This window comes from Salvelinus namaycush, chromosome 5 (genome assembly GCF_016432855.1).
Source record: "Salvelinus namaycush isolate Seneca chromosome 5, SaNama_1.0, whole genome shotgun sequence".
Lineage (NCBI taxonomy): Eukaryota > Metazoa > Chordata > Actinopteri > Salmoniformes > Salmonidae > Salvelinus > Salvelinus namaycush.
This window is the reverse complement of record NC_052311.1, coordinates 62644433-62672404: the sequence shown is the minus strand read 5'-3', so window position 1 is coordinate 62672404 and position 27972 is coordinate 62644433. Positions and strand designations below refer to the sequence as shown.

At 46.9% G+C, this 27972-nt stretch overlaps 1 protein-coding gene across 1 annotated transcript; it reads left to right on the top strand.

Moving 5' to 3' along the window:
• The first annotated feature begins 8 nt into the window (after window positions 1-8).
• LOC120048675 (glutamate receptor ionotropic, kainate 5-like) lies at window positions 9-27325 on the top strand. Its single transcript, XM_038994810.1, has 19 exons — window positions 9-496; window positions 734-898; window positions 4805-4902; window positions 5424-5589; window positions 7948-8126; window positions 8983-9036; window positions 12883-13041; window positions 13364-13516; window positions 15400-15504; window positions 16148-16255; window positions 17984-18187; window positions 18774-18887; window positions 19269-19378; window positions 19846-20019; window positions 20483-20648; window positions 21752-21977; window positions 22545-22673; window positions 22879-23000; window positions 25921-27325. The coding sequence occupies exons 1-19, from the start codon at window positions 385-387 to the stop codon at window positions 26545-26547; spliced, it is 3171 nt and encodes a 1056-aa protein (XP_038850738.1). The 5' UTR covers window positions 9-384; the 3' UTR covers window positions 26548-27325.
• The last annotated feature ends 647 nt before the right edge of the window (window positions 27326-27972 follow it).

The following is a 27972-nucleotide window of genomic DNA, read 5'->3' as shown; positions in this document are numbered from 1 at the left end:
GGGAAATGAAGGCAAGGAGGGAGGGAAGAGAGATGGAGAAGCAAAACATCCTCACCTCCCTGGGGTCAGATAGAAGCAGTCAAGCTGCTGTGTTGTGCCTACAGGGTTAAAGGTGACTCATCTCCAACTCACACAGATACCAGACACACATATCACGCACACATCTCAGAGGTCAAACTGAGGGTCATGACCAGCTGACAGTGAGCAGAAACAAGACGCTATACACCACACACACTTTGTGCAATGCTGGGCTGCCTGGCGCTCTGGGGAAGAGCAGAAGCAGGCATGACAGTATGTGTGTGTGTGCGTTTGTAATGTATCCTCCCGTCCTGTAGGTGGCGAGCAGGCAGCCAGCAGACCGTTCTCTATGAGGAGCAGTAGAAGATGCCGGCTCTGCCAGCGCTGCTGCTGTCGATACACTTCTCCTCCTTCCTGCTAGTTACCATGGCACCACGCTCCGGAAGCCAGGCCGCCCTGCTCTCCTCCGTCCGGATGGGTGAGTGTCCATCTATCAATCATCCATCCATCCATCCCTCCCTCCTTCCATCCCTTGATCACCCTCAGGTGTCTGTCTCACCCCCCTCCACCAGGACACACCCACTCACTCACCTGGCCTTCACACCCCTCGTAAATACTCTGCTTGTCTCTTCTCTTTTTGTCTTACTGTCTAATGGTGAGTAACATCAATGTTTTCTCCCGTTCCATATCTCCGTCTCCCTCCCTCCCCATGTAGCTGCGATCCTGGATGACCAGTCAGTGTGTGGGCGTGGGGAGCGGCTGGCTCTGGCCCTGGCCAGGGAGAACATCAACAGTGTGATGGAGGGAGGTGCCAGAGCCCGTGTGGAGGTGGATATATTCGAACTGCAGAGGGACTCCCAGTACGAGACCACTGACACCAGTGAGTAACACCACTACAGACGAGTACAGACCAGGACAAACCAGATTCAGTTTATTTTATTTATCCGTTATTTTACCAGGTAAGTTGACTGAGAACATATTTACAGCAACGACCTGGGGAATAGTTACAGGGGAGAGGAGGGGGATGAAAGAGCCAATTGTAAACTGGGGATTATTAGGTGACCATGGTTTTGAGGGCCAGATTGGGAATTTAGCCAGGACACCGGGGTTAACACCCCTACTCTTACAATAAATGCCATGGGATCTTTAGTGACCACAGAGAGTCAGGACACCCATTTAACGTCCCATCCGAAAGACAGCACCCTACACAGGGCACTGCCCTGGGGCATTGGGATATTTTTTTAGTGCCTCCTACTGGCCCTCCAACACCACTTCCAGCAGCATCTGGTCTCCCATCCAGGGACTGACCAGGACCAACCCTGCTTAGCTTCAGAAGCAAGCCAGCAGCGGTATGCAGTAAAGACCAGTACAAACCATTACACGACCACAGACACTTGTACAGACCAGCAATACCAGTAGAGACCAGTACTGACCAGCAATACCAGTAGAGACCAGTACTGACCAGTAATACCAATATAGACCAGTACTGACCAGTAATACTAGTAGAGATCAGTATTGACCAGTAATACCAGTAGAGACCAGTAATACCAGTAGAGACCAGTACTGACCAGTAATACCAATAAAGACCAGTACTGACCAGTAATACTAGTAGAGATCAGTACAGCCAAGTACTGATCAGTAATACCAGTACTGACCAGTACTGACCAGTGATATCAGTACAGGCCAGTGCAAACCAGTAATACCATTAGAGCCCAGTATTGACCAGTAATACCAGTAGAGACCAGTACTGACCAGTAATACCAGTAGAGACCAGTATTGACCAGTAATACCAGTAGAGACCAGTACTGACCAGTAATACCAGTAGAGACCAGTACTGGACAGTAATATCAGTAGAGACCAGTATTGACCAGTAATACCAGTAGAGACCAGTACTGGACAGTAATATCAGTAGAGACCAGTATTGACCAGTAATACCAGTAGAGACCAGTATTGACCAGAAATACCAGTAGAGACCAGTACTGGACAGTAATATCAGTACAGACCAGTACTGGACAGTAATATCAGTACAGACCAGTACTGGACAGTAATATCAGTACAGACCAGTACTGGACAGTAATATCAGTACAGACCAGTACAGAAGAGTACAGACAAGTACTCACCAGTAATACCAGTAGAGACCAGTACTGGACAGTAATATCAGTACAGACCAGTACTGGACAGTAATATCAGTACAGATCAGTACTGGACAGTAATACCAGTACAGACAAGTACTGACCAGTAATACCAGTACAGACCAGTACAGAATAGTACAGACAAGTACTGACCAGTAATACCAGTACAGACTAGTACTGGACAGTAATATCAGTACAGACCAGTACTGGACAGTAATATCAGTACAGACCAGTACAGAATAGTACAGACCAGTACTGACCAGTAATACCAGTAGAGACCAGTATTGACCAGAAATACCAGTAGAGACCAGTACTGGACAGTAATATCAGTACAGACCAGTACTGGACAGTAATATCAGTACAGACCAGTACAGAAGAGTACAGACAAGTACTCACCAGTAATACCAGTAGAGACCAGTACTGGACAGTAATATCAGTACAGACCAGTACTGGACAGTAATATCAGTACAGATCAGTACTGGACAGTAATACCAGTACAGACAAGTACTGACCAGTAATACCAGTACAGACCAGTACAGAATAGTACAGACAAGTACTGACCAGTAATACCAGTACAGACTAGTACTGGACAGTAATATCAGTACAGACCAGTACTGGACAGTAATATCAGTACAGACCAGTACAGAAGAGTACAGACAAGTACTGACCAGTAATACCAGTACAGACAAGTACTGACCAGTAATACCAGTACAGACTAGTACTGGACAGTAATATCAGTACAGACCAGTACTGGACAGTAATATCAGTACAGACCAGTACAGAAGAGTACAGACAAGTACTGACCAGTAATACCAGTAGAGACCAGTACTGGACAGTAATATCAGTACAGACCAGTACTGGACAGTAATACCAGTACAGACAAGTACTGGACAGTAATACCAGTACAGTCCAGTACTGGACAGTAATATCAGTACAGACCAGTACTGGACAGTAATATCAGTACAGACCAGTACTGGACAGTAATACCAGTACAGACCAGTACTGGACAGTAATATCAGTACAGACCAGTACAGAAGAGTACAGACAAGTACTGGACAGTAATACCAGTACAGTCCAGTACTGGACAGTAATATCAGTACAGACCAGTACTGACCAGTAATACCAGTAGAGACCAGTACTGGACAGTAATATCAGTACAGACCAGTACTGACCAGTAATACCAGTACAGTCCAGTACAGTACATACCAGTACTGACCAGTAATACCAGTACTGTCCAGTACAGACCAGTACAGACCAGTAATACCAGTAATACCAGTACTGTCCAGTACAGACCAGTACTGACCAGTAATACCAGTACAGTCCAGTACAGACCAGTAATACCAGTACTGTCCAGTACAGACCAGTACAGACCAGTAATACAGTTTCTACAGACTTTATGTACAAAACAGATTGAGGATATCATTCAGTAGTTTATGTGTATTAGCTCACAGACTAATGACTTCTATCAGGATACAGACACTTGCTGTTCCCATTGCAAGAGGTCACCACCCTGCCGCTGGCCACAGCGAGCTGGAGGGAGAAGTGACTGTGTGTGAACGTATGTGAATGTACAGTACAGTATGTGTGTGTGTGTGTGTGTGTGTGTGTGTGTGTGTGTGTGTGTGTGTGTGTGTGTGTGTGTGTGTGTGTGTGTGTGTGTGTGTGTCCTTGACCAGTGGGCAGGACACTCTGACAGGCGTATTTGCCATCAGGGTCCTTGGATCACAGGCCTCATCTTGCAGCTGTAGCTGTATGAGACACACACACACGCGCACGCGCACACGCACACGCACACACACACACACACACACACACACACACACACACACACACACACACACACACACACACACACACACACACACACACACACACACACACACACGCACACACGCCAGAGGTTATGGATGATGAGGATGGAGAGATGTAGCGGAATGAAATGGAGCCCAGGGTGAATCTGAAGCAGCTTCCTCTCCTCGTCTCATTTCCTTCAGCTGAACTGACGTGAAGATACACCCATATACTTACTGTAGCCCCATGATGGGTGCCATTATTGCCCCCTGTCAATCATTGACTTAGAGGCCTCGTTTCCCTGTTACTGTCTAGGTTCAACAACCATGGTTACTGTGACACAGTGCAGTGTGGCAGGAAGACATGTTGGCCTTAATCAGTATGTCAGTGGCATTGATCAGTAACAGGAGCTGATCATTGAACAATATGTTAACTATGAGACAGAACAGACTGACTTACAGACTGACTGACAGACTGAACACGCCCTAACAGTAGGCAAGATGGAGTTTCCACCTTGCTGCTATGTTTCCATCCTTTCCCCATCAGTAGTCACAAAGGAATTTTAAGGTGTAGGCAATGGCTAGGTTCCACTCTACAAACTCACTCCCTTCCCTCTGCCCATGAAGGGAAGGTGGCATAATGGAACCAAGCCAGAGGGATAAAGGAGAAACCAAGGAGTGAGTAAGAGTTCTGAGGTCCGCAAGCATTAGAAACAATAGACTGCACTTCAACATTTATAGCAACAGACAACAAAGATAGTAATACATTCCCACCAGACTAACAGAGCACCCAGACTAAAGTGATTTCTTTTAAGAGAAGTGCACCTGGTTGACTCCTGTTCCTCTGTCTCTCTCTCCTCTCAGTGTGCCAGATTCTACCTAAAGGAGTGGTGTCTGTGATAGGCCCTGCCAACAGCCCTGCTTCTGGCTCTACTGTCAGTCATATATGTGGAGAGAAGGAGGTGAGTGGCACAAACATATACACACATGCATGAATATACACGTTCTCTCTCTCTCTCTCTCTCTCTCTCTCTCTCTCTCTCTCTCTCTCTCTCTCTCTCTCTCTCTCTCTCTCTCTCTCTCACCCTTCTTGTTCATCGTTACAGTGTCAGAAGATTGAGTCTCCCAGGAGTGCTGAATCTCTCCTCATGTAATTAACCATCAACCACTTCTTCCATCTGTTTTCTCTTTACTCCCTTTGGCCTTTTATCCCTTCTCACTCTGTTCTCCTCTTCCCCGCCTCTCCTCATTTCTGTTTCCTCCTTAATGTTTTCTATACTGGTTATTTGATATCATTGCCTTCTCTGCTCTTCCTTCCTTCCTTTCGCTCGCTACTTCCTTTATTCTCTCCTCCCCTCTCCCCTCTTCTCTCCTCCTTTTCCTTTTTCTCCTTCTCTTCCTCTTCCTTCCTTCCCCCCTCCTCCTCTTCTCCTTTCCTTTCCTCTCCTCTCCTCTCCTCCTCCTCTCCCCCTCTCGTCTCCAGATCCCACATGTAAAGATAGGTCCAGAGGAGACTCCCAGGTTGCCCTACCTGCGTTTTGCCTCGGTCAGTCTATACCCTAGCAATGAGGACCTGAGCCTGGCCGTGGCAGCCATCCTGCGATCCTTCAGCTACCCCTCAGCCAGCCTGGTCTGCGCCAAGGCCGAGTGTGAGTACTGTGTGTGTCTGTGTACACGCATGTAGATGTATGTGTAATTGTGTGTTTATTTAAATTCTTATTACCAAATATTTATTTACGTTTTAGCCATTTTTCTCCCCAATTGGAAGTTGCAGTCTTGTCCCATTGCTGCAACTCCCGTATGGACTCGGGAGAGGCGAAGGTCAAGAGACATGCATCCTCCAAAACATGACCCAGTCAAGCCGCACTGCTCGTTTAAGCTGGAAGCCAGCCGCACCAATGTGTCGGAGGAAACACCGTACAGCTGTCAACAGATGTCAGGGTGCATGCGCTCGGCCGCCACAAGGAGTTGCTAGAGCATGATGGGACATGGACATCTCAGCCAGCCAAACCCTCCCCTAACCCGGACGACGCTGGGCCAATTATGTGCCGCCTCATGGGTCTTCCGGTCGCGACACAGCCCGGGATCGAACCCAGATCTGTAGTGATTCCTCTAGCACTGCAATAGACCACTGCGCCACTCAGGAGGCCCTGTGTGTGTGCCTTTGTCTGTGTGCCGTTGTCCGTGTGCCTTTGTGTGTGTGCCTTTGTGTGTGTGTTCGTGTGTGTGTGTGTGTGTGTGTGTGTGTGTGTGTGTGTGTGTGTGTGTGTGTGTGTGTGTGTGTGTGTGTGTGTGTGTGTGTGTGTGTGTATGTGTGTGTGTGTGTGTGTGTGTGTTTGCAACTCACACTCTCTGTGCGAGCTCACGGCATCTTGGCACGTTCACACTGTCTGGGCGATTATGACCGTCCCCTGCTGTTAGACACTCATTCTGACAGGCTGCTCTTAAAGTTCTAAACTGTACATGCAAACAACACAACTTGTGGTCCATGCAAATCACACTCCAACAGTATCTACCTCTTACTCATCCTCCAGCACTTGCCCAGACAGTCAACCACCTGTCAGGCTCCTGATACAGTATAAAGACTGAGCTCCTACAATTGTAAGTTGCTCTATCAGACTATTGATTTAATGATTGATGCACAGTAATTATTCCAAAGAGCTGTAATCCTGTTTCAGTCTCAGAAAATGAAGAGCTCCTCTCCTCTTCATAGACTTGCCACTTTGAACATGAGACCCTTTGAAATACATCAGAAACTGCACAGCGATATGATCAGTGATTTTGATGTGATACACAGGCCTCCTTCCTTCCATTTGCTGATGTGAGATGTGTCTCATGTTGATGTGAGACTTGTGTCTATTTGATGTGTTCACAAAAAGCTTTTCTATTTGGAAGAGGTTTTAAAAGCAACAGGTACGGTAGTCATGGTGATTTAGTGATTGCGGGTGCAGATGAGGCTCTATATTTGTCTAGGAAGTGATCTCCTCAAGGTTACCGTTATCCACAGACTCTGACCCACTTGGCTGTGGGAGCTATCGCCGTGCCGACGAGCTGCTGGTTGCCATGGCTGCAGAATAGGTGCTAACTGCCACTCAACAGGCTGACTGCCTGACTCCCTCCACACACACGTACGTACAGTCAGTGTGGTGCAGAGAGGTAGACGATTAACACACCATGGTTACAACCAACAGGGGTATTCATATTTTTCCCTCTACCTCCGTCGAGTGTCTTTCAGGATAAGTGGACGTGATGTGTGTGTGAGAGATAGGGCCGCCGTCCATCACATATCAGATGTAGTGATGAGTAAAGCAAGGAGACCAAGATGGGTTTGTTTTTTCTTCTTATAGTGTCCATTCGGTTGCTGCATGGACAAAGATGTTTTATGTTGATTTCCAGGCATTTTCCGGTTCTTTTTGGCTCACTGAAATGTTGTTGGGGAAGTTTCCTTCTCTAGTTATGTATGGGTCACGTCCAGCTATTAATCTAGTGCCATTATGCAGTTTTTATGAGATGGATGAGGTTAGAGGAAGGAGAGGAGAGAGGGAGATGGTAAAAGGGGATAAAGAGAGAGGAAGCAAGAGCTGGAGAGAGGAATAGAGAGATTATGACAAAGGAGATGGAGAGCAAAGGGGAGAGTGACCAGGATAGGAAAAGAAAGAGAGAGAGATACAAAAGAGCTAGAGCAAAAGATGGAGAGGTTAGCGAAAGAGAGAGAGCAGTTAGACAGAGAAACAGAAGGAGAGGTTAGGTTAGTGAGAGGGTGTGAAAGAGAAAGAGAGGAAGCTAGAGAGAGAGTATTGATTTTTCTCCTCCTTCAAACTAATTAAAGTTTTTGGCCTGGTTCAGTGATTACCACACTGCTTACAGGCCTGCTCTCCGGGAGGGTCCCCTCCCTCCCTCCCTCCCTCCCTCCCTGGATGTTAAATAAAGTCTCACCTAAAATGTCTCTGTTATTCTATCCCTTCTCTTACCCTTCTCTCCGGCTCTCTCCCGGCTCCGCCCCTCAGGCCTTCTGCGATTGGAGGAGCTAGTGCGGCGCTTCCTGATCTCCAGGGAGACCCTGTCAATCAGGATGCTGGATGACAGCCTGGATCCCACCCCTCTGCTGAAGGAGATACGAGACGACAAGGTGGCCACCATCATCATCGACGCCAACGCCTCCATCTCCTACCTCATCCTTAAAAAGGTCAGGGGTCATGCCTCAGTGCTAGGGTGGCTTTTATAGAGTAGCTACATGAGTTGTCGCCTGTAGAGCACAAACAGATCTGAGATCAGGCTGAGAAGTTGTACCTATTGACTGATTTAGTATCAGGGCCCATGGTATAATAATCTGATCCTAGATCTGTGGTCTGGGTCTACTTCTAGCTCAAGAACAATTTGACTGATGATTGCTGGATACAGGACAGTAATGCAGAGAACCCTGTGAAGTTATACAGGGAGCAACAATGGTTCAATTATCTTAAGCAGCTTAAATCATATTGACAGCTTGTCTATTTGACATGTGGTAATCCATATTCAGTGGTGATAATGGGTCCATAGGTGTTATGATGATGTATATTGTACAGCCTGTAGCAACAGCAGTCAGAGCACAGGAGTGACTCAGAGATAGGCCTTTATATAGAACTCTGTCTGTCTGTCAGTACATGCATTACCACTGCTCTCTGCTCTCTCTGCTCTGTCTACTCTCTGCCTTAAGCTTTATTGTGTAAGTTTGACAATTTAACACTGTGGTTATGGTAAGCTCTCTCTTTCCATCCCTCTCTCTCTCGTCATCCCTTTCTCTCTCTCTCTCTCTCTCTCTCTCTCTCTCTCTCTCTCTCTCTCTCTCTTTCCATCCCTCTCTCTCTCTCCCTCTCTCTCTCTCTCTCTCTCTCTCTCTCTCTCTCTCTCTCTCTCTCTCTCTGCTTCTGTCCTTCTCGCCCTCACTCTGTCTCCTACCACTTCCCCTCTCCATCTATCTTCCCCCTCTTCCCTCTTACTTTCTATCTCACTCTCCTTCTCTCTGTCTCCCCTCCCCCATTCGCTTCTCTCTCTCTCAACAGGCGTCAGAGTTGGGGATGACATCAGCGTTTTACAAGTACATCCTCACCACCATGGTAAGAACTCACCAACGCCTCACCAACGCCTCAGCATTCCTGCCATCCTTCCACCTTTCCTCTCCTCTGTGTCCTTCCTTCCGCCTCCTTCCCAATCCCTCTCTTTGTCCCTGGGTGTGTGTGAGGGACGGGGCTCAGGGGCGTGCCAGGTGGGTGAAACACATTACAACACTCAGAGAGAAATACACTACATGACCAAAAGTATGTGGACACCTGCTCCCTGAACATCTCATTCCAAAATCATGGGCATTAATATCGAGTTGGTCCCCCTTTGCTGCTATAACAGCCTCCACTCTTCTGGGAAGGCTTTCCACTAGATGTTGGAACATTGCTGTGGGGATTTGCCTCCATTCAGCCACAAGAGTATTAGTGAAGTCGGGCTCTGATGTTGGACAATTAGGCCTGGCTCGCAGTTGGTGTTCCAATTCATCCCAAAGGTGTTCGATGGGGTTGAGGTCAGGGCTCTTTGCAGGCCAGTCAAGTTCTTCCACACCGATCTCGACAAACCAGTTCTATATGGACCTCGCTTTGTGCACAGAGGCAATGTCAGGCTGAAACAGGAAAGGGCCTTCCCAGACTGTTGCAACAAAGTTGGATGCACAGAATTATCTAGAATGTCATTGAATGCTGTAGCATTAAGATTTCCCTCCACTGGAACTAAGGGGCCTAACCCGAACCATTAAAACTGGGCCAGCTCTAGCAGGGCAGAAAGTTGACGAACTGACTTGTTGGAAAGGTGCCACATTGAAAGTCACTGAAAAAAGCTCTTCAGTAAGGCCGTTCTACTGCCAATGTTTTTCTATGGAGATTGCATGGCTGTGTGCCCGATTTTATACACCTGTCAGCAACGGGTGTGGCTGAAATATATATAGTATATATAATGTATGAAAAAATAGGAGTTTACATGTTTTTATATAATTGAGGTTAAAGGTAACATCTTTTTTTGTTTTACTAAGTCTGTCAATCATATCGAATGTATAATTTAAGTCAGCTGCTAAAATAATAGTTCCTTTCTGGATTTAATCTAATATCGCTTAAATTCTGTCAAAAAACACCCTACTTGCCCCTGGTGGGATATCCAGTACAATGAAATCAATGTGTATTTTTCACCATGTAAGGTACAAGGGAAAATGGTGTATTCTTATTTATCAGGATGCCTACATCCCTGCTGTTACTACAGTAGGTGTCAGCATAAGCTTCTCCAACTCTTCTTTAAATGTTCAATTTCTCCTTTTAACATGTTTTACTCTTTCAAGAAAACCACATCCGCTGACAATATTTTTAGGTGTTCGAGAACCATATGCTTTAACCCTCATCATTCCATGTAATAAGTTGGATTTTGTTGGCCATGTTTAGACTCAAAGTTCACCTTAACTGTTTCGTCTATCATTGATGAACCAAGTAAAACATTTTAGCAGTCATGACATATGATGGCGGTAGGCATTCCATAGAATGGGAGGATCATAGTATAAATACAGTACATAGTTATTGTATACATTACATATATAGAGTGTGTGGGCTGAGCAGACATATAACAAAACACACACAAAAAAACATGAAGCTCAGTACTCATAGTACTTGAGGCTCTATGCCTTTTTACATTTTTCTTTTTAGCTCTGACACCTCTCCTAATGTACCAAAAAAGCTGTGGATAATACATTGTACATACATTTGAAGAAAGACTGACACTTAAGTACTGTGTTTGGTTTGTATTACCTTATAAATTAAATTTAAGTATAGTGGCTAGGGTGAGTTGGTCCTCTGAGAGACTGAAATCGGATGAGTGGAGGCCCCAAGCACAAGTCTGATGCCCTCCCAGTCACCCCTCCCAATCCCCTGGATATAGCCCCTCTCCATTCTCACTAACAACCACCATTACATCTTAAAACAAGGACTAATAATGATTCAATATCCTTTTCGAATCTGTCCAGAACTCATAGAAATTTTACAACGAGTTTACAAGTCAGAAAAAAAGGAATACATTGTATTATAATAAGTCCTTCTTTCTCTCTCCCAAACCAAATCCATCCCTCTCCACTTCCCCCTCCCTGTTCTCAGCCCTTTACCACACCCAAGCCAAGCTTATCGCCACCTCCCATCTTTACTCCTCCTTAAACCCCCCACCTCCCCTCCTTGTCCTCCCTCCCCACCCAGGCCAAGTTTATCCCAACCTCTGTCTTTAGCCCCCCTCCCTTCTTCTCAAACACATTTACACCCCCCATTTACACGTGTAACTATTCATCCATTCTCCTTCATTCACACACAACGTATACCCTATGCTTCCGCACACTCATGCTCTCCCGCCCTCCTACACATATTCATATTCACCCTCCTTCACTCTCCCATTCATATGCATAGACACATACCCACACATACACCCACTCACACCCTCTCGCCCACACAAACACACATCCATTATTATTTACAATTGTTGACTTACATGCTATATTTCCTCTTTTATATTGTATTTTCAGTGTCCATGTTTCTCATTGGCATTGGCTAATTCTATTGTTACTTCCTAGAGAAGAACAGTTACTTGAGGACAATAGAGTCTAGATTGTATTGGGGGGGAGGGGGAAGGAATATTGTCTCAATTTACGATAAGTTGGTCTGGGGCATCACTGTATGTAGCCTAGTGTACTTGTCGTTTTTTCCTGCTTCTGCCTCTCCTCAGGGCACTGGGCTCTCTTTCAACTGGAAAGGTTTCTTGCAGCCTTTTCAGGGCTTCATCCGTGCTTGTGAACTCATTCTCTGTGTTCCCTTCCATAACTACAGTACTGCCTGGAATCAGAGTTGAGACTTGATTCCTTTTATCTCCAGTGACTGTCTGATCAGAATGAATTGCTTGCGTTTGTTTCTCAGTCTAGAAGACAGGTCCTGGACGAATCAAAAGGACTGGCCGTGGACCTTGATCTCTTTATAACCCTGTGCCCTCGGAATGTTGAATTTGGTCTGATAGTTCCACAGATTAAAGATTACCAAGCGAGGGTATTTAGCGTTCTTCTGCTTCACGCCAATCTGATGTCTTCGCCCCCAGATCCTCTGGTAATACATCCACACTAAGATCCTCCAATATCAGCTTGATCACATAGCTGGAAAGGTGTGCTTTTTTCTTGTATTCTGGTAGGGACAATATTCTCGTATTATTTTGTCTCGATTTGTTTTCTAGCTGATCCAGTTCATCTTCTAAAGTTTGCATCTTTGTTTCCAGAAGGCCAATTGTATTGTTTCATCCACGTGCCCGCCCTGTATATGCATAGCTTACATGATAGAATCTACTTTTTTAACAACAGATTGTAACTGTTGTTTGTTTTGGTGAGAACTGGTTGTCCTTCCGCTGTTCGTTGCTCTCATTTGCATCTCCAAGTTGATCTTTGTCTTTTCATCTAAGGGAAGATATGGCTTGTTGGGTTTGAGTCTCAGCTTCGTTTTACTCACAGATTGGTTCGCTGCTCACTCTGCTCACAGATTGGTTTGCTGCTCACTCTGCTCACAGATTGGTTTGCTGCTCACTCTCTCCCGGCTGCTTGGGGATATATTGATCTATTGATTTTAAAGGCTTAATGGAAACTATGTTGTCTGGCCTCTACATATATTCACCGTTTTGAAGGTACAAAACAGAGCTACTATCTCCCCATGCGTTGAAGGGGATACGCGCATGCGCCTCTCTCTCTCTTAATTCAACTCAAATGGGCTTTATTGGCATGGGAAACATATGTTTACATTGCCAAAGCAAGTGAAATACACAGAAATTAACAGTAAACTCTGTCTCGCGCTCTGTTTCTGTTTCTGAGATTTCATAGACATGTCACTCACCCAACATATCATCTCCTCATCTTCTCCCAGGACTTCCCCCTGCTGAGGCTGGATGACATAGTCGATGACCAGTCCAACATCATAGGGTTCTCCATGTTCAACACCACCCATCCGTTCTACCTGGAGTTCATCAGGAGTCTCAACCTGTCCTGGAGGGAGGGCTGTGATCTCATCTACCCCGGGCCTGCGGTATGTTCTACCAGGGTGTTACATTCACACATACCTGTGTCAGCTGGTGCATACCTTGTTTTAACTGAGAAATTGTATGGTAACAAGTGTTACTTCCTGGTGTGTAGGTATCAAATGGTCCATATGGACGCTTGTCTCATTGAATCACCAAATACAGACACCAAAATGGAATAAGGTTATTACTATATTATGAACAATGTTACCCCTTCCTCCCTCCTGCAATTCCTTACCTACCACCCCTCTTCGCCCTCCTGCAACTCTCTTCTCCTCCTTCTGCCCATTTCTCCTTTCTTTCCCTCGTGCACCTCTTCTCCCCCTCCAGTTGTCGTCAGCGTTGATGTTTGACGCGGTGCACGTTGTGGTGGGGGCGGTGAGGGAGCTCAACAGGAGTCAGGAGATTGGAGTCAAACCTCTTAGCTGCACCTCTCCTCAGATCTGGCAACACGGCACCAGCCTCATGAACTACCTACGCATGGTCAGTACACACACACACACACACACACACACACACACACACACACACACACACACACACACACACACACACACACACACACACACACACACATACACACACAGGCACACACGCAGCCACATGAACACACACAAGAACACACACAGTTCACTTTCAATTTGAGTCTTCATTTGACAAAGAAGATAGATAGTTTCTTCTCATACCAATATATCTGCTATTTAGATACCATTGGCAGCCACATTGTTAAACAAGTCACCAGCAACTACAGCATATCAGTCCGTCACACTCCTGTCCTGCCCACCATGTCGTTGTGTTGGGTCACACTCTTGTCCTGCCCACCATGTCATTGTGTTGGGTCACACTCCTGTCCTGCCCACCATGTCGTTGTGTTGGGTCACACTCCTGTCCTGCCCACCATGTCGTTGTGTTGGGTCACACTCTTGTCCTGCCCACCATGTCGTTGTGTTGGGTCACACTCCTGTCCTGCCCACCATGTCGTTGTGTTGGGTCACACTCCTGTCCTGCCCACCATGTCGTTGTGTTGGGTCACACTCCTGTCCTGCCCACCATGTCGTTGTGTTGGGTCACACTCCTGTCCTGCCCACCATGTCGTTGTGTTGGGTCACACTCCTGTCCTGCCCACCATGTCGTTGTGTTGGGTCACACTCCTGTCCTGCCCACCATGTCGTTGTGTTGGGTCACACTCCTGTCCTGCCCACCATGTCGTTGTGTTGGGTCACACTCCTGTCCTGCCCACCATGTCGTTGTGTTGGGTCACACTCCTGTCCTGCCCACCATGTCGTTGTGTTGGGTCACACTCCTGTCCTGCCCACCATGTCGTTGTGTTGGGTCACACTCCTGTCCTGCCCACCATGTCGTTGTGTTGGGTCACACTCCTGTCCTGCCCACCATGTCGTTGTGTTGGGTCACACTCCTGTCCTGCCCACCATGTCGTTGTGTTGGGGTCCAGTGTTGTTGGTAATAGGTGGTTGTGTCACTCTGTCTGTCTGTCTGTCTGTCTTCCATCTGGCACTCCTCCTCCCTTGTTATTCTTTGTTATTTGACATGGCTGGTTGTCTGTGTGTCTCATTGACGAGCTGTCTTCATGGCTGCCTGTGTTCCATCTCTCTTTGTCTCCTCAGTACAGGCCTGTTATCTGTCTCTGTTATCAAACCACTGCCTGTGCTCCATCTCTCTTTGTCTCCTCGGTACAGGCCTGTTATCTGTCTCTGTTATCAAACCACTGCCTGTGCTCCATCTCTCTTTGTCTCCTCGGTAGAGGCCTGTTATCTGTCTCTGTTATCAAACCACTGCCTGTGCTCCATCTCTCTTTGTCTCCTCGGTACAGGCCTGTTATCTGTCTCTGTTATCAAACCACTGCCTGTGCTCCATCTCTCTTTGTCTCCTCAGTACAGGCCTGTTATCTGTCTCTGTTATCAAACCACTGCCTGTGCTCCATCTCTCTTTGTCTCCTCAGTACAGGCCTGTTATCTGTCTCTGTTATCAAACCACTGCCTGTGCTCCATCTCTCTTTGTCTCCTCAGTACAGGCCTGTTATCTGTCTCTGTTATCAAACCACTGGGTGTGTTCCATCTTCACCACCACTCCATTCATCTTAGCTCTATCAAGCTCTGTTAGCTCTGTCACACTGTGTACTAGATATGTGTAGTGTAAGTATAGTGTTCTCTCTCTTTGTCTCTCTCTCTCTCTCTCTCTCTCTCTCTCTCTCTCTCTCTCTCTCTCTCTCTCTCTCTGTGTCTTTCTCTCTCGTACCTCTTTCTTTCTCAATTCATTAAATTCCATTAAATTCAAATTAGCTTTATTGGCATCATAATAATATTTCTCCATCCCTCCATCTCTTTCCCTCCCTCTCTCTCTGTCAGGTGGAGTATGACGGTCTGACAGGCCATGTGGAGTTCAACAGTAAAGGACAGAGGACCAACTACACCCTGAGGATTCTGGAGAAACACCGCAGGGGTCACAGAGAGGTCAGAGGGCACTGGGGATATAGAGAAACAGTGTTTGACACAAAATGGCTTCCGTGTTGACAGTAATCCTCCATAACAGTGACATTCTAGCCATATAATTAGAATTGGTTATGCTATGGAAGTGCTTTGTGATTCGCTACAGTATGGACTTAGCTATAACACCAGCTGAGGACTAAAGGCTAAATAGAACAGCAAAATCAATGGTTGTTTTTGGGTCGACATTTGCGATATGAGACTCCAAGGGGGATCTCCAAAAATGTAGCACTCGTATTCTAATTAGATGGTTTTCCCTCTGAACGTGAAGGTCTTTAACGTTCTACATTTCAAACACAGTGAGGGTGCTGACATACAGTATATCTACAACGCTCCTAGAAACTGTTCTCTTAGAAATGCAGCACGAGAAGAGAAAATATAGGGCTTTAGAAAGAAATGATCATTCTATCTTTAGAGCCATTACCTATCTGACCCATAGAGAGATGTATGTGAACATATAGTTTATTTTCCAAAGTGCCTTTGGGCTTGTACTCTGGATTCTAGCTCCTTCTTGTTTTACACTGTCACATGGATTTACTCTACCTCCTGTATAATCACACACATCCTGCAATTATTATCCTCTCTCTCTCCCTCTTTCTCTCTCTCTCAGATTGGTATCTGGTACTCCAACAACACACTGGCTATGAACGCCACCAGTCTGGACATCAACGTCTCGGAAACACTGGCCAACAAGACCCTCGTCGTCACCACCATACTGGTGAGGTCAAACCCTTTATTATGGCCACCATATTGGTGAGGTCAAACCCTTTATTATGACCACCATATTAGTGAGGTCAAACATTTTATTATAACCACCATACTGGTGAGGTCAAAACCTTTATCATGACCACCATACTGATGTGGTCAAAATCTTTATTATGACCACCATACTGGTGAGGTCAAACCCGTTATCATGACCACCACACTGGTGAGGTCGAAATTGTTATCATGACCACCATACTGGTGAGGTCAAACCTTTATCATGACCACCATACTGGTGAGGTCAAACCTTTATTATGACCATCATACTGGTGAGGTCAAAACCTTTATTATGACCACTATACTGGTGAGGTCAAACCTTTATTATGACCACTATACTGGTGAGGTCAAACCTTTATTATGACCACCATACTGGTGAGGTCAAAACCTTTATTATGACCACCATACTGGTGAGGTCAAAACCTTTATTATGACCACCATACTGGTGAGGTCAAAACCTTTATTATGACCATCATACTGGTGAGGTCAAAACCTTTATTATGACCACCATACTGGTGAGGTCAAAACCTTTATTATGACCACCATACTGGTGAGGTCAAAACCTTTATTATGACCACCACACTGGTGAGGTCAAAACCTTTATTATGACCACCACACTGGTGAGGTCAAAACCTTTATTATGACCACCATACTGGTGAGGTCAAAACCTTTATTATGACCACCATACTGGTGAGGTCAAAACCTTTATTATGACCATCATACTGGTGAGGTCAAAACCTTTATTATGACCACCATACTGGTGAGGTCAAACCTTTATTATGACCACCATACTGGTGAGGTCAAACCTTTATTATGACCACCATACTGGTGAGGTCAAGACCTTTATTATGACCACCATACTGGTGAGGTCAAAACCTTTATTATGACCACCATACTGGTGAGGTCAAACCTTTATTATGACCACCATACTGGTGAGGTCAAACCTTTATTATGCCACCATACTGGTGAGGTCAAAACCTTTATTATGACCACCATACTGGTGAGGTCAAGACCTTTATTATGACCATAATACAGGTGAGGTCAAAACCTTTATTATGACCACTATATACTGAGGTCATCACCATATACACTGAGTGTACAAAACATTATGAATGCTCTTTCCATGACATTGACTGACCAGGTAAATCCACTTCAGTCAGTGTAGATGAAGGGGAGGAGACAAATAATGATTTTTAAGCCTTGAGACAATTGAGAAATGGATTGTGTAAGTGTGCCATTCAGAGGTGAATGGGCAAGACAAACGATTTAAGTGCCTTTGAATGGGGTATGACAGTAGGAGCCAGGCACACCAGTATGAGTTTGTCAAGAACTGCAACGTTGCTGGTTTTTCACGTTCAACAGTTTCCCGTTTGTATCAAGAATGGTCCACCACCCAAAGGACATCAACCCACAGTTGTGTCAAGTTGGCAAGCATTGGAGTCAACATGGCCAGAATCCCTGTGGAACGCTTTCGACACCTTGTAGAGTCCAAGCCCCGACAAATAGAGGCGGTTCGGAAGGCAAAAGGGGGTGTAAGTTAATATTAGAAAGGTGTTCTTAATGTTTTGTTCACTCAGTGTATAACCTAAGGTCATTTTAGTAAATCACATCAGTCTCCTACACATAGTAATGCCAGAGTTGACATGCATCCCTCTGTCCCCTCCCTTTCCCCTTCCTCTCTGTGCAGGAGAGCCCCTATGTGATGCGTAAGGGTAACTACCAGGAGTACCAGGGGAATGACCAGTACGAAGGCTTCTGTGTGGACATGTTGAGAGAGCTGGCAGACATCTTGAAGTGCTCCTTCAGGATTAAACTGGTGGATGATGGGCTGTATGGAGCGCCTGAACCCAACGGGTCCTGGACCGGCATGGTGGGAGAGCTCATCAACAGGGTGAGCACACACACACACACACACACACACACACACACACACACACACACACACACACACACACACACACACACACACACACACACACACACACACACACACACACACACACACACACACGAACACACACACACACACACACGATAATAAGGGACTGTGTGCTTAATTAGATCACAGCATACTTCAATTACCACAGTGTGGTCCCCATGTGCCTCTTGCCATGGTGCTGCCCTGCTCCCCACTCTCTCTTCCCTCTCTGCTCTCCTGACTGATTAAACCAGACTAATCCCATGTTCATCAATTAGGCTTTAATTTGACTGTCTGACAGGAGGTTCCATAGATGGAACAGCCAGCCAACAGTTCTGCTGCAGTAAATCTCTGACTCTATTGTCTCTCTGAAAACACATTTTTTCTCTCCGTGTATGTGTCACTCTGTCTTTCTCCCTCTGAGAGGTGGAGGGAACGCCATTGGCTCATAGGTGCATCTCCAAACCAGGGGTCTCTGACTCTGAGTGACCGGTTTGTTGTCATCTATTTCTGACCCTCCCCCCCCCTCTCTCTCTCTCTCTCTCTCTCTCTCCCACAGAAAGCAGACTTGGCAGTAGCAGGCTTCACCATCACGTCTGAGAGGGAGAAAGTCATAGACTTCTCCAAGCCCTTCATGACGCTAGGAATCAGCATCTTGTACAGAGTCCACCTGGTAAGACAGACAGACAAACCAGAGCAGTTGGGTGTATTGGATTTCCCTAACTGCTGTTTGTGCTATCCTGTTTAATTTATGGGCTGTGACAAAACATTTATTTGAGGCTATCGAGGATATCTGAATCTGATTCGGAAAGATAGAATGGATAGGTCTTATAGAGTTTATGGTTGTACATCGCACACGGTTACCGTTCAACTCTCTGAGGCTTACATTTGTTGCATTATGAACAGCTTCACATTGCGGAGATGATGTGCTCTACAGTTGCAGGGAAGAACACTGCCACTCTGTGGTTGAAAGAGGAACTACATGCCCGCTATCTAATGTAATGTAACAGAGCCACTCCAACCTGTCCTATCTCTCTCTCTGTCTCTGTTTTAGGGGAGGAAGCCGGGGTATTTCTCCTTCCTGGACCCCTTCTCTCCAGCCGTTTGGCTCTTCATGCTGCTCGCCTACCTGGCTGTCAGCTGTGTGCTCTTCCTGGCTGCAAGGTAAGTGCATGAAAGAGCACCACAGTAACCCAGGGCAACAGGAACAGGAAACTAGTGAGGAACTCTGGGATTGTTTGTGCATTTTGGTTGACACAATTGAATAATAATGAGTTACAGTAGCTTATATACACACCAAATTAAAATGCCTTGATTGAGATAGATAGATGTTGTGTACAGAGGTCCTTATGGTCCTTTCTCTCCTCTACACTCTTAGAAAAAAGGTGCTATCTAGAACCTAAAAGGGTTCTTCGGCTGTCCCCGTAGAAGAACCCTTTGAAGAACCCTTTTTGTTTCCAGGTAGAACCCTTTTGGGTTTCAGGCGTAACCCTTTCCACAGAGGGTTCTACATGGAACCCAAAAGGGTTCTACCTGAAACCAAAAAGGGTTCTCCTATAGGGACAGCCAAAGAACCCTTATGGAACCCTTTTTTCTAAGAGTGTTCTCCTCTCCTACTCTCCTACTCCCAGGTTGAGTCCCTATGAGTGGTACAACCCCCACCCGTGTCTGCAGGGGCACAAGGACATGCTGGAGAACCAGTACACCTTAGGGAACAGCCTGTGGTTCCCTGTTGGAGGCTTCATGCAGCAGGGCTCTGAGATCATGCCCCGTGCCCTGTCCACACGCTGCGTCTCAGGGGTCTGGTAAGTCTGTGTGTGTGTGTGTGTGTGTGTGTGTGTGTGTGTGTGTGTGTGTGTGTGTGTGTGTGTGTGTGTGTGTGTAGATGTGTGGGTAAGTATGTTTCAGTCTGTATTTCTGAGTTAATGTCTCTCTGTCACCCTCTCCTCTCTCATTTCTCTCCATGTCTGTGATTCTGTCAAACTCTATTTTCTCGGACTCTCTCTCTCTCTCCGCCCCTGCCTCTGTCTCTGTCTCTCTCTTTCTTTCTCGCTCTCTCTCTGTCTCTCTCTGCGTCTCTCTCTCTCCCTGTCTCTCTCTCTGTCTCTCTCTCTCTGTCTCTTTGTCTCTGTCTCTGTCTCCCTCTCTGTCTCTCTCAGACAGTCTCACTTCTCCCTTTCTTTCCCCTTAGTCCTACCTCCCTTTCCCTCTCTCTATCCCCCCTCTCCTTCTCTTACTCTCTCTAACTCCGTCTCTCTCTTCTCCCAGGTGGATGTTTACGCTGATCATCATCTCCTCCTACACGGCCAACCTGGCAGCCTTCCTGACCGTCCAGAGGATGGAGGTGCCCATCGAGTCTCCTGACGACCTGGCTGACCAGACCAACATCGAGTATGGCACTATCCACGGGGGGAGCACCATGACTTTCTTCATGGTACGGCCCGACACTGGCCCTGGGGGGCGTATGTAGAGCTTTGAATGGAGAACGACTGGTAGGGAGGTGTGTGTGTGGGTGTGTGTGCTGTTGTTCTAGTATTTGCCGACCTGTCTCAGATCGCTCCTATTTGTATGTGTGTGTATGGTGAAGTGTGTATGTGTTTGAGCACAGTGTGTGAGTGTAGTTGTTTCCCTATTTGCTGGCATGTCTCTGAGCTCCTGTTGTGTTCTTTATGGCTGTTAGTGTTAAGTGGCTGAGTGTCAGTGTTTGCTTATGTAAGAGCTGCTGGCATCTGTGTTGGCATCTGTGTTTGTCAGTGTGTTTGGACTGTATGTTTGAGTGTGCATGTGTGTTGGTGAGTAAATCTTTAGGTGTGTGTGTGTTCATTGTGCTTACCCAGACCTCCCTTGATGCTGCATCATCCCTCTCTCCACCTCTTAACTGTACACACTACCAAAGAGTCCTTCACATCCAACCCATTTTACATCTCACCCGTTTTGTTGCATATCCAATACTGTATCTAACTAGTTGCTGTTACCTTGACTCTGTGTCTATGCTGTTCCTTAGCATGACATATTGTATGTACACTACCACCTGGCGTTTGATTCAGCTGCATCTGGATAAAGGATAATGCATCTGTTAATAACGAGGAAATATGAGGAAATGTATATATCTCTCTTTTCCTACCCATCCATCTCTATCCCTTCTCCTCCCTCCCCTTTCTATTTCCCACCCCTCCATCTCTATCCCTTCTCCCCCCTCCCTTCTCCTCCCTCCCCTCCATCTCTATCCCTTCTCCTCCCTCCCCTTTCCCTTTCCCACCCCTCCATCTCTATCCCTTCTCCTCCCTCCCCTTTCTATTTCCCACCCCTCCATCTCTATCCCTTCTCCTCCCACCCCTTTCCCTCCCCTCCATCTCTATCCCTTCTCCTCCCTCCCCTTTCCCACCCCTCCATCTCTATCCCTTCTCCTCCCTCCCCTTTCTATTTCCCACCCTTCCATCTCTATCCCTTCTCCCCCTCCCTTCTCCTCCCTCCCCTTTCCCTTTCCCACCTCCCCATCTCTTTCCTCCACCCCCCCACCTCACTCCCCCCCTCCAGAACTCGCGCTACCAGACATACCAGCGCATGTGGAACTACATGCACTCCAAGCAGCCCAGTGTGTTTGTGAAGAGCACGGAGGAGGGCATTGCCCGCGTGGTCAACTCTAAATATGCCTTCCTCCTGGAGAGCACCATGAATGAGTACTACCGCAAACTCAACTGTAACCTCACCCAGATAGGTGGTCTGCTGGACACCAAGGGTTACGGCATCGGCATGCCACTGGGTGAGAGAGGGATGGAGGTATGGGGGAGAGACGGATGGAGGGAGGTATGGGGAGAGAAAGGGATGGGGGAGGGAGGTATGGGGGAGGGAGGTATGGGGGAGAGAGGAATGGAGGGAGGGAGGTATGGGGTCAGAGGGATGATGGAGGGAGGTATGGGGGAGAGAGGGATGGAGGGAGGTATAGGAGGAGAGAGGGATGGAGGGGGGAGGTATGGGGGAGAGATGGATGGAGGGAGGGATGGAGGGAGGTATGTGGGGAGAAATGGGAGAGAGGGATGGAGGGAGGCAGGTATGGGGGAGAGATGGATGGGAAAGAGGAGAGATGGAGAGATGGGAAAGGGGAGAGATGGGAAAGAGGAGACATGAGAAGAGATGGCAAAGAGAGAAGAAGAGATTGGGTGAGAATGGCGGTGAAATGGAGGGAGGATGGGAGACAGGGAGAGACGGGGGAGTGGTACAACCCACAACATCTGGATGAGAAGGGGAGGAGACCACAAGCCTTTTAATTCCTCTTCCTCACCATCTTTCCCCTCTTTCTCCTCCTCCCTCTTTCCTTTCGTCCTCCCAGGCTCTCCGTTCAGAGAGGAGATCACTATGGCCATCCTGCACCTGCAGGAGAACAACAGGCTGGAGATCCTGAAGAGGAGGTGGTGGGAGGGAGGACAGTGCCCTAAAGAGGAGGACCACAGAGCCAAGGGTCAGTACACTACTCTGTTTCCAGTGTCTTTGCAGCGTTGTATCTCAACTAATGTCTGAATGTTCTGAATGTACGAATGTACTGTAAGATGGGAGATTACCAGGGTCTGTGGTTTTGTCTGTGTAACTGTTCTTGTGTCATATCAGGGGCATATTGGTGGTACTGTATGTGTGTGTGTATTAACCATCATGTCTCTCCTCCACAGGTCTGGGCATGGAGAACATCGGGGGTATCTTCGTGGTGTTGATCTGTGGCCTCATCATCGCTGTGTTCGTGGCCATCATGGAGTTTGTGTGGTCGACGCGCTGCTCTTCAGAGACAGACGAGGTACGCCCTCAATCCTGCCCTCGCCGACACCACAGACCCACCCCAGTAGGTCCCCATGGCAACACACCAACCCTGACTCCCCATCCTCTGTCGTGCAGCGTGTGTGTGTTTGTTGGGCCGCCTCTGGAACTGTGTGTGTTTGAATATGTGTTCGTCGGGCTGCTTCTAGCACCATGTGTGTGTGTATGTTAATCAGTGTGTGTCTAGTCTATGTGTTTCACTGTTGGCTTTGCTATGTATTGTGCATGGGTGATGAGGGTGGCTAGTTTTACAACTGAACCTCAAATGAAGCAGGACAGATTTCTCCTGTAAGCAGATCAGGGTCCAGTCACATGTTGTGATGTTGTGTGAACGTACAGTGGGGCAAAAAAGTATTTAGTCAGCCACCAATTGTGCAAGTTCTCCCACTTAAAAAGATGAGAGAGGCCTGTAATTTTCATCATAGGTACACTTCAACTATGACAGACAAAATTAGATTTTTTTTTCCAGAAAATCACATTGTAGGATTTTTAATGAATTTATTTGCAAATTATGGTGGAAAATAAGTATTTGGTCACCTACAAACAAGCAAGATTTCTGGCTCTCACAGACCTGTAACTTCTTCTTTAAGAGGCTCCTCTGTCCTCCACTCGTTACCTGTATTAATGGCACCTGTTTGAACTGTTATCAGTATAAAAGACACCTGTCCACAACCTCAAACAGTCACACTCCAAACTCCACTATGGCCAAGACCAAAGAGCTGTCAAAGGACACCAGAAACAAAATTGTAGACCTGCACCAGGCTGGGAAGACTGAATCTGCAATAGGTAAGCAGCTTGGTTTGAAGAAATCAACTGTGGGAGCAATTATTAGGAAATGGAAGACATACAAGACCACTGATAATCTCCCTCGATCTGGGGCTCCACGCAAGATCTCACCCCGTGGGGTCAAAATGATCACAAGTGTGATCGCAAAAATCCCAGAACCACACGGGGGGACCTAGTGAATGACCTGCAGAGAGCTGGGACCAAAGTAACAAAGCCTACCATCAGTAACACACTACGCCGCCAGGGACTCAAATCCTGCAGTGCCAGATGTGTCCCCCTGCTTAAGCCAGTACATGTCCAGGCCTGTCTGAAGTTTGCTAGAGAGCATTTGGATGATCCAGAAGAAGATTGGGAGAATGTCATATGGTCAGATGAAACCAAAATAGAACTTTTTGGTAAAAACTCAACTCGTCGTGTTTGGAGGACAAAGAATGCTGAGTTGCATCCAAAGAACACCATACCTACTGTGAAGCATGGGGGTGGAAACATCATGCTTTGGGGCTGTTTTTCTGCAAAGGGACCAGGACGACTGATCCGTGTAAAGGAAAGAATGAATGGGGCCATGTATCGTGAGATTTTGAGTGAAAACCTCCTTCCATCAGCAAGAAGATGAAACGTGGCTGGGTCTTTCAGCATGACAATGATCCCAAACACACCGCCCGGGCAACGAAGGAGTGGCTTCGTAAGAAGCATTTCAAGGTCCTGGAGTGGCCTAGCCAGTCTCCAGATCTCAACCCCATAGAAAATCTTTGGAGGGAGTTGAAAGTCCGTGTTGCCCAGCAACAGTCCCAAAACATCACTGCTCTAGAGGACATCTGCATGGAGGAATGGGCCAAAATACCAGCAACAGTCTGTGAAAACCTTGTGAAGACTTACAGAAAACGTTTGACCTCTGTCATTGCCAACAAAGGGTATATAACAAAGTATTGAGATAAACTTTTGTTATTGACCAAATACTTATTTTCCACCATAATTTGCAAATAAATTCATTAAAAATCCTACAATGTGATTTTCTGGATTTTTTTTCTTTCTCATTTTGTCTGTCATAGTTGAAGTGTACCTATGATGAAAATTACAGGCCTTTCTCATCTTTTTAAGTGGGAGAACTTGCACAATTGGTGGCTGACTAAATACTTTTTTGCCCCACTGTACTTGTGTTGGCATGCTATAGTACTAGCGTTGGTATGTGATCGCGGGAGGGTATTTTGACTGTGATTAGAATGTGTTCATGTTTAGTACAGGGTATGGATAAGCCAATATTGTGATGCCAATATTTGCTTGCTTAAGAAGCAGTGTGTAATGATTTCCCTGGCATTAAATGTCACGATCTATCTTCTTTTACATGCCTCACATGCTGGTACTCTTCCTTTCCATTCTTGGATCACTCCTCGCTCTGTGTGTGTCTGCCACACCTGTCATTCTGTCAATCAGTGTCTGTTTTCTGATAATGAATACTGTTTCTGTTTGTGTAAGAGTATTATTCATCATTGTTATGATTTTGTAGATTAGAATATTCCATAATGTCCACGTCTATGTGTCCTTGTTGGTGCATTTTGTTGGAACTTTTTGTGCAAGTGTGTGATGCTGTTGGAATGTTAAGAGGTGTGTGTGTGTCTGTTTGTGTGTGTGTGTGTTTGTGTTGTTTGTTTACATGCACCTCAGTTTGCGGGCCTGCCTGTTTGTTCATAGTTCATTATGTACCATTATATATTATATATAATGTGTAATGAACACAATTTGTTCTGCTCAGTTGGTAATTTGTATGGATTGTATTAACTCTCTCTGCTCTTTGGATATTCTCCAACCTCTATCCATCTCTACATCTCCCCTCATTATCTCCAAATCATTTCTATTCATTAACACTTTCATTGCCATCCCCCCATTTCTACCTTTCTATACCCTCATTCGGTTCTCGTCTCCTCCTACCATCTCTTTTACTCCTCCTCCGCCATGTTTCTGCTTTCCTTCTCTTTTTTCCACCCTCTCCCCCCTCTATCTCTTTCCCTTTGCCTTCCCTCTTTCCCCCCCTGTCTGTCTACTTTGCTTTTGTGGCCCCCTATCTCTCCCTATGCTCCCCTTCCCGTCGTCCCTCTCTCTCTCCTCTGTCCTCTCAGGTGTCTGTCTGTCAGGAGATGCTCACCGAGTTCCGAAACGCCATATCCTGTAAGAAGAGTTCCCGTTCCCGTCGTCGCCGCCCCCTGGGCAACTCCGCGGCCCTCCGCCACCCCACCCGCATCGCCCTGGGGGCCCTGCGGCCACTCCGCCTCGTACGGGAGATGCGCCTCAGCAACGGCAAGCTCTACAGCGGCTCGGGACCCCTGACTGGGGGAGCAGGGGGGCCAGGAGGGGGTGTAGGGGCTGGGGGAGGTCCCTCAGACATGGGCCCCGGGCCTCAGCGACTCCTGGAGGACACTCTGGGGGCCAACACCACCCCTCCTCACCCGCCCCAGCCGCAGGCCGCCGTGGCACTCCCTCGCAGCTGCACACACGTCAGGATCTGCCACGAGTGCAGGAGGATCCAGAGCCTGAGGTCAGGGATGGGCTCCACGAGGATCCCCCCCTCATCTGCACCCTTGCCCCGCCTGCCCCCTCCTCCTCCCCCCTCCTCCTCCAACACAGACAGCGAGGGAGGAGGTGGGTCCAGCCCCCGGCGGCTCCCCCACAGCACCCCTGCACCCTGCCTACCCATACCACCCCCACAGAGCAGCACCGACACAGACCTTCTGGGGAAGCAGGACTAAGACTGACGAACTAGGAGGGGCTGGAGTGTATATGTGGGGGCAAGTTAACAGTGACTTAACTGATGTTTTGAGCTGCTCAGTGACACACTATTCTGTGACCCTCTGTACATTGGCCTCCAGGAGGGAACTACAGGAAGAGAAGGAGGGAGAGAGAGAGAATTAGAGGGCTCAAAGACGTTGTGAAATGTGTGATGAAGCAATGGAAATTATATATTTGCACAGATACCAAAAGACACACCCATACAGAAGGAGAAATAAGGAGAGACTTCCTTTGCTCTCCAGCGCGCTGCCCAGCTGGTTCTGATGTTAGCCCAGTCTGTTCACAGAACCATGCTCCACTATGTTCTGGCTTTGTGATTTACTTGAAGATGGCTGCTCGGTTCTTATCTTGACTTACCAGTGGATCAATCAGGACTGAGCTACACTTTAAAGCAGTCAGGTAACGCACATAATTTGATGCCAGACATACTGGTTTCTCTGTTGGTCTCTCTCTGTTCTCCCCGCTCTCTCTCTCCATCTCTCTCTCTCTTTCCCTTTCCATGGTACCACAGACTCTCATCTAGAGCGGCCAGCTCTTCCTCTCTGGACGGTGACCACTGGAGGAGGAGCCCACATCGATCCTGGAGGACCTTTAATCTATGTAACATACAACAACAGAAGACTTTAAAACTGACTCAGAGAATTATATGATTTTCTAGATTTTTTTGTTGTTGTCTTTGTCATTTGGTTACCATTGTTCTAAGTGGAAGTTACAGAAAAATAAAGACTATATATGTGACTAATGTGGTGGATCACGACACACTATGAAGAAAGGACTCCCCTGAGGTTTACTGTGAGGAGGAGGTGTTTTGTCCCTCCGGGGACCCCGTAGCTGCTTTTGAAACGACATTGAAGAAAGCAGATTTGGCTGGAAATGAGTTGCAACAAAGTCAGATATGCATAATAGAATTGCTGTGTGTGTGTGTGTGTGTGTGTGTGTGTGTGTGTGTGTGTGTGTGTGTGTGTGTGTGTGTGTGTGTGCCTGCGTGCACGTGTGTGTGTGCGCACACAGAGGTCTGTCCTTACAGTAAGTGAGAGAAACAAATTATCATACCATTTCAGTGTAAGTATATGATAATCAGAGGCTTTGCGATACGAAATGACTTGTTATCCTGGAGAATACTTGCCAAGCCTTTTCTCCTCTTTACCTCTGTTCATAGCACAGAGAGAGAGAAAGAGGAGAGAGCGAAAAAAGGAGAGAGCAATGGAGAGAGAAAGAAGAGAGAGATGAAGAGGAGTGAGAGAAAGAGAAAAAATAGGAACGCAACAGTGAGGAACAGAGAGATAAAGGAGGACTGTATCAGAATGACAAATCCCAAATTGAACTACTTCCATAATGAGATCTCTCCTGATCTGGTAATTCTGAGCAGCATCTTGCTGGGGGCT

Coding starts and splice junctions, on each gene's coding strand:
- LOC120048675 (XM_038994810.1), top strand. CDS start 385: ATGCCGGCTCTGCCAGCGCTGCTGCTGTCGATACACTTCTCCTCCTTC. Junction 4,903..5,423: donor ATATATGTGGAGAGAAGGAG/GTGAGTGGCACA, acceptor TCTCGTCTCCAG/ATCCCACATGTAAAGATAGG. Junction 9,037..12,882: donor AGTACATCCTCACCACCATG/GTAAGAACTCAC, acceptor ATCTTCTCCCAG/GACTTCCCCCTGCTGAGGCT.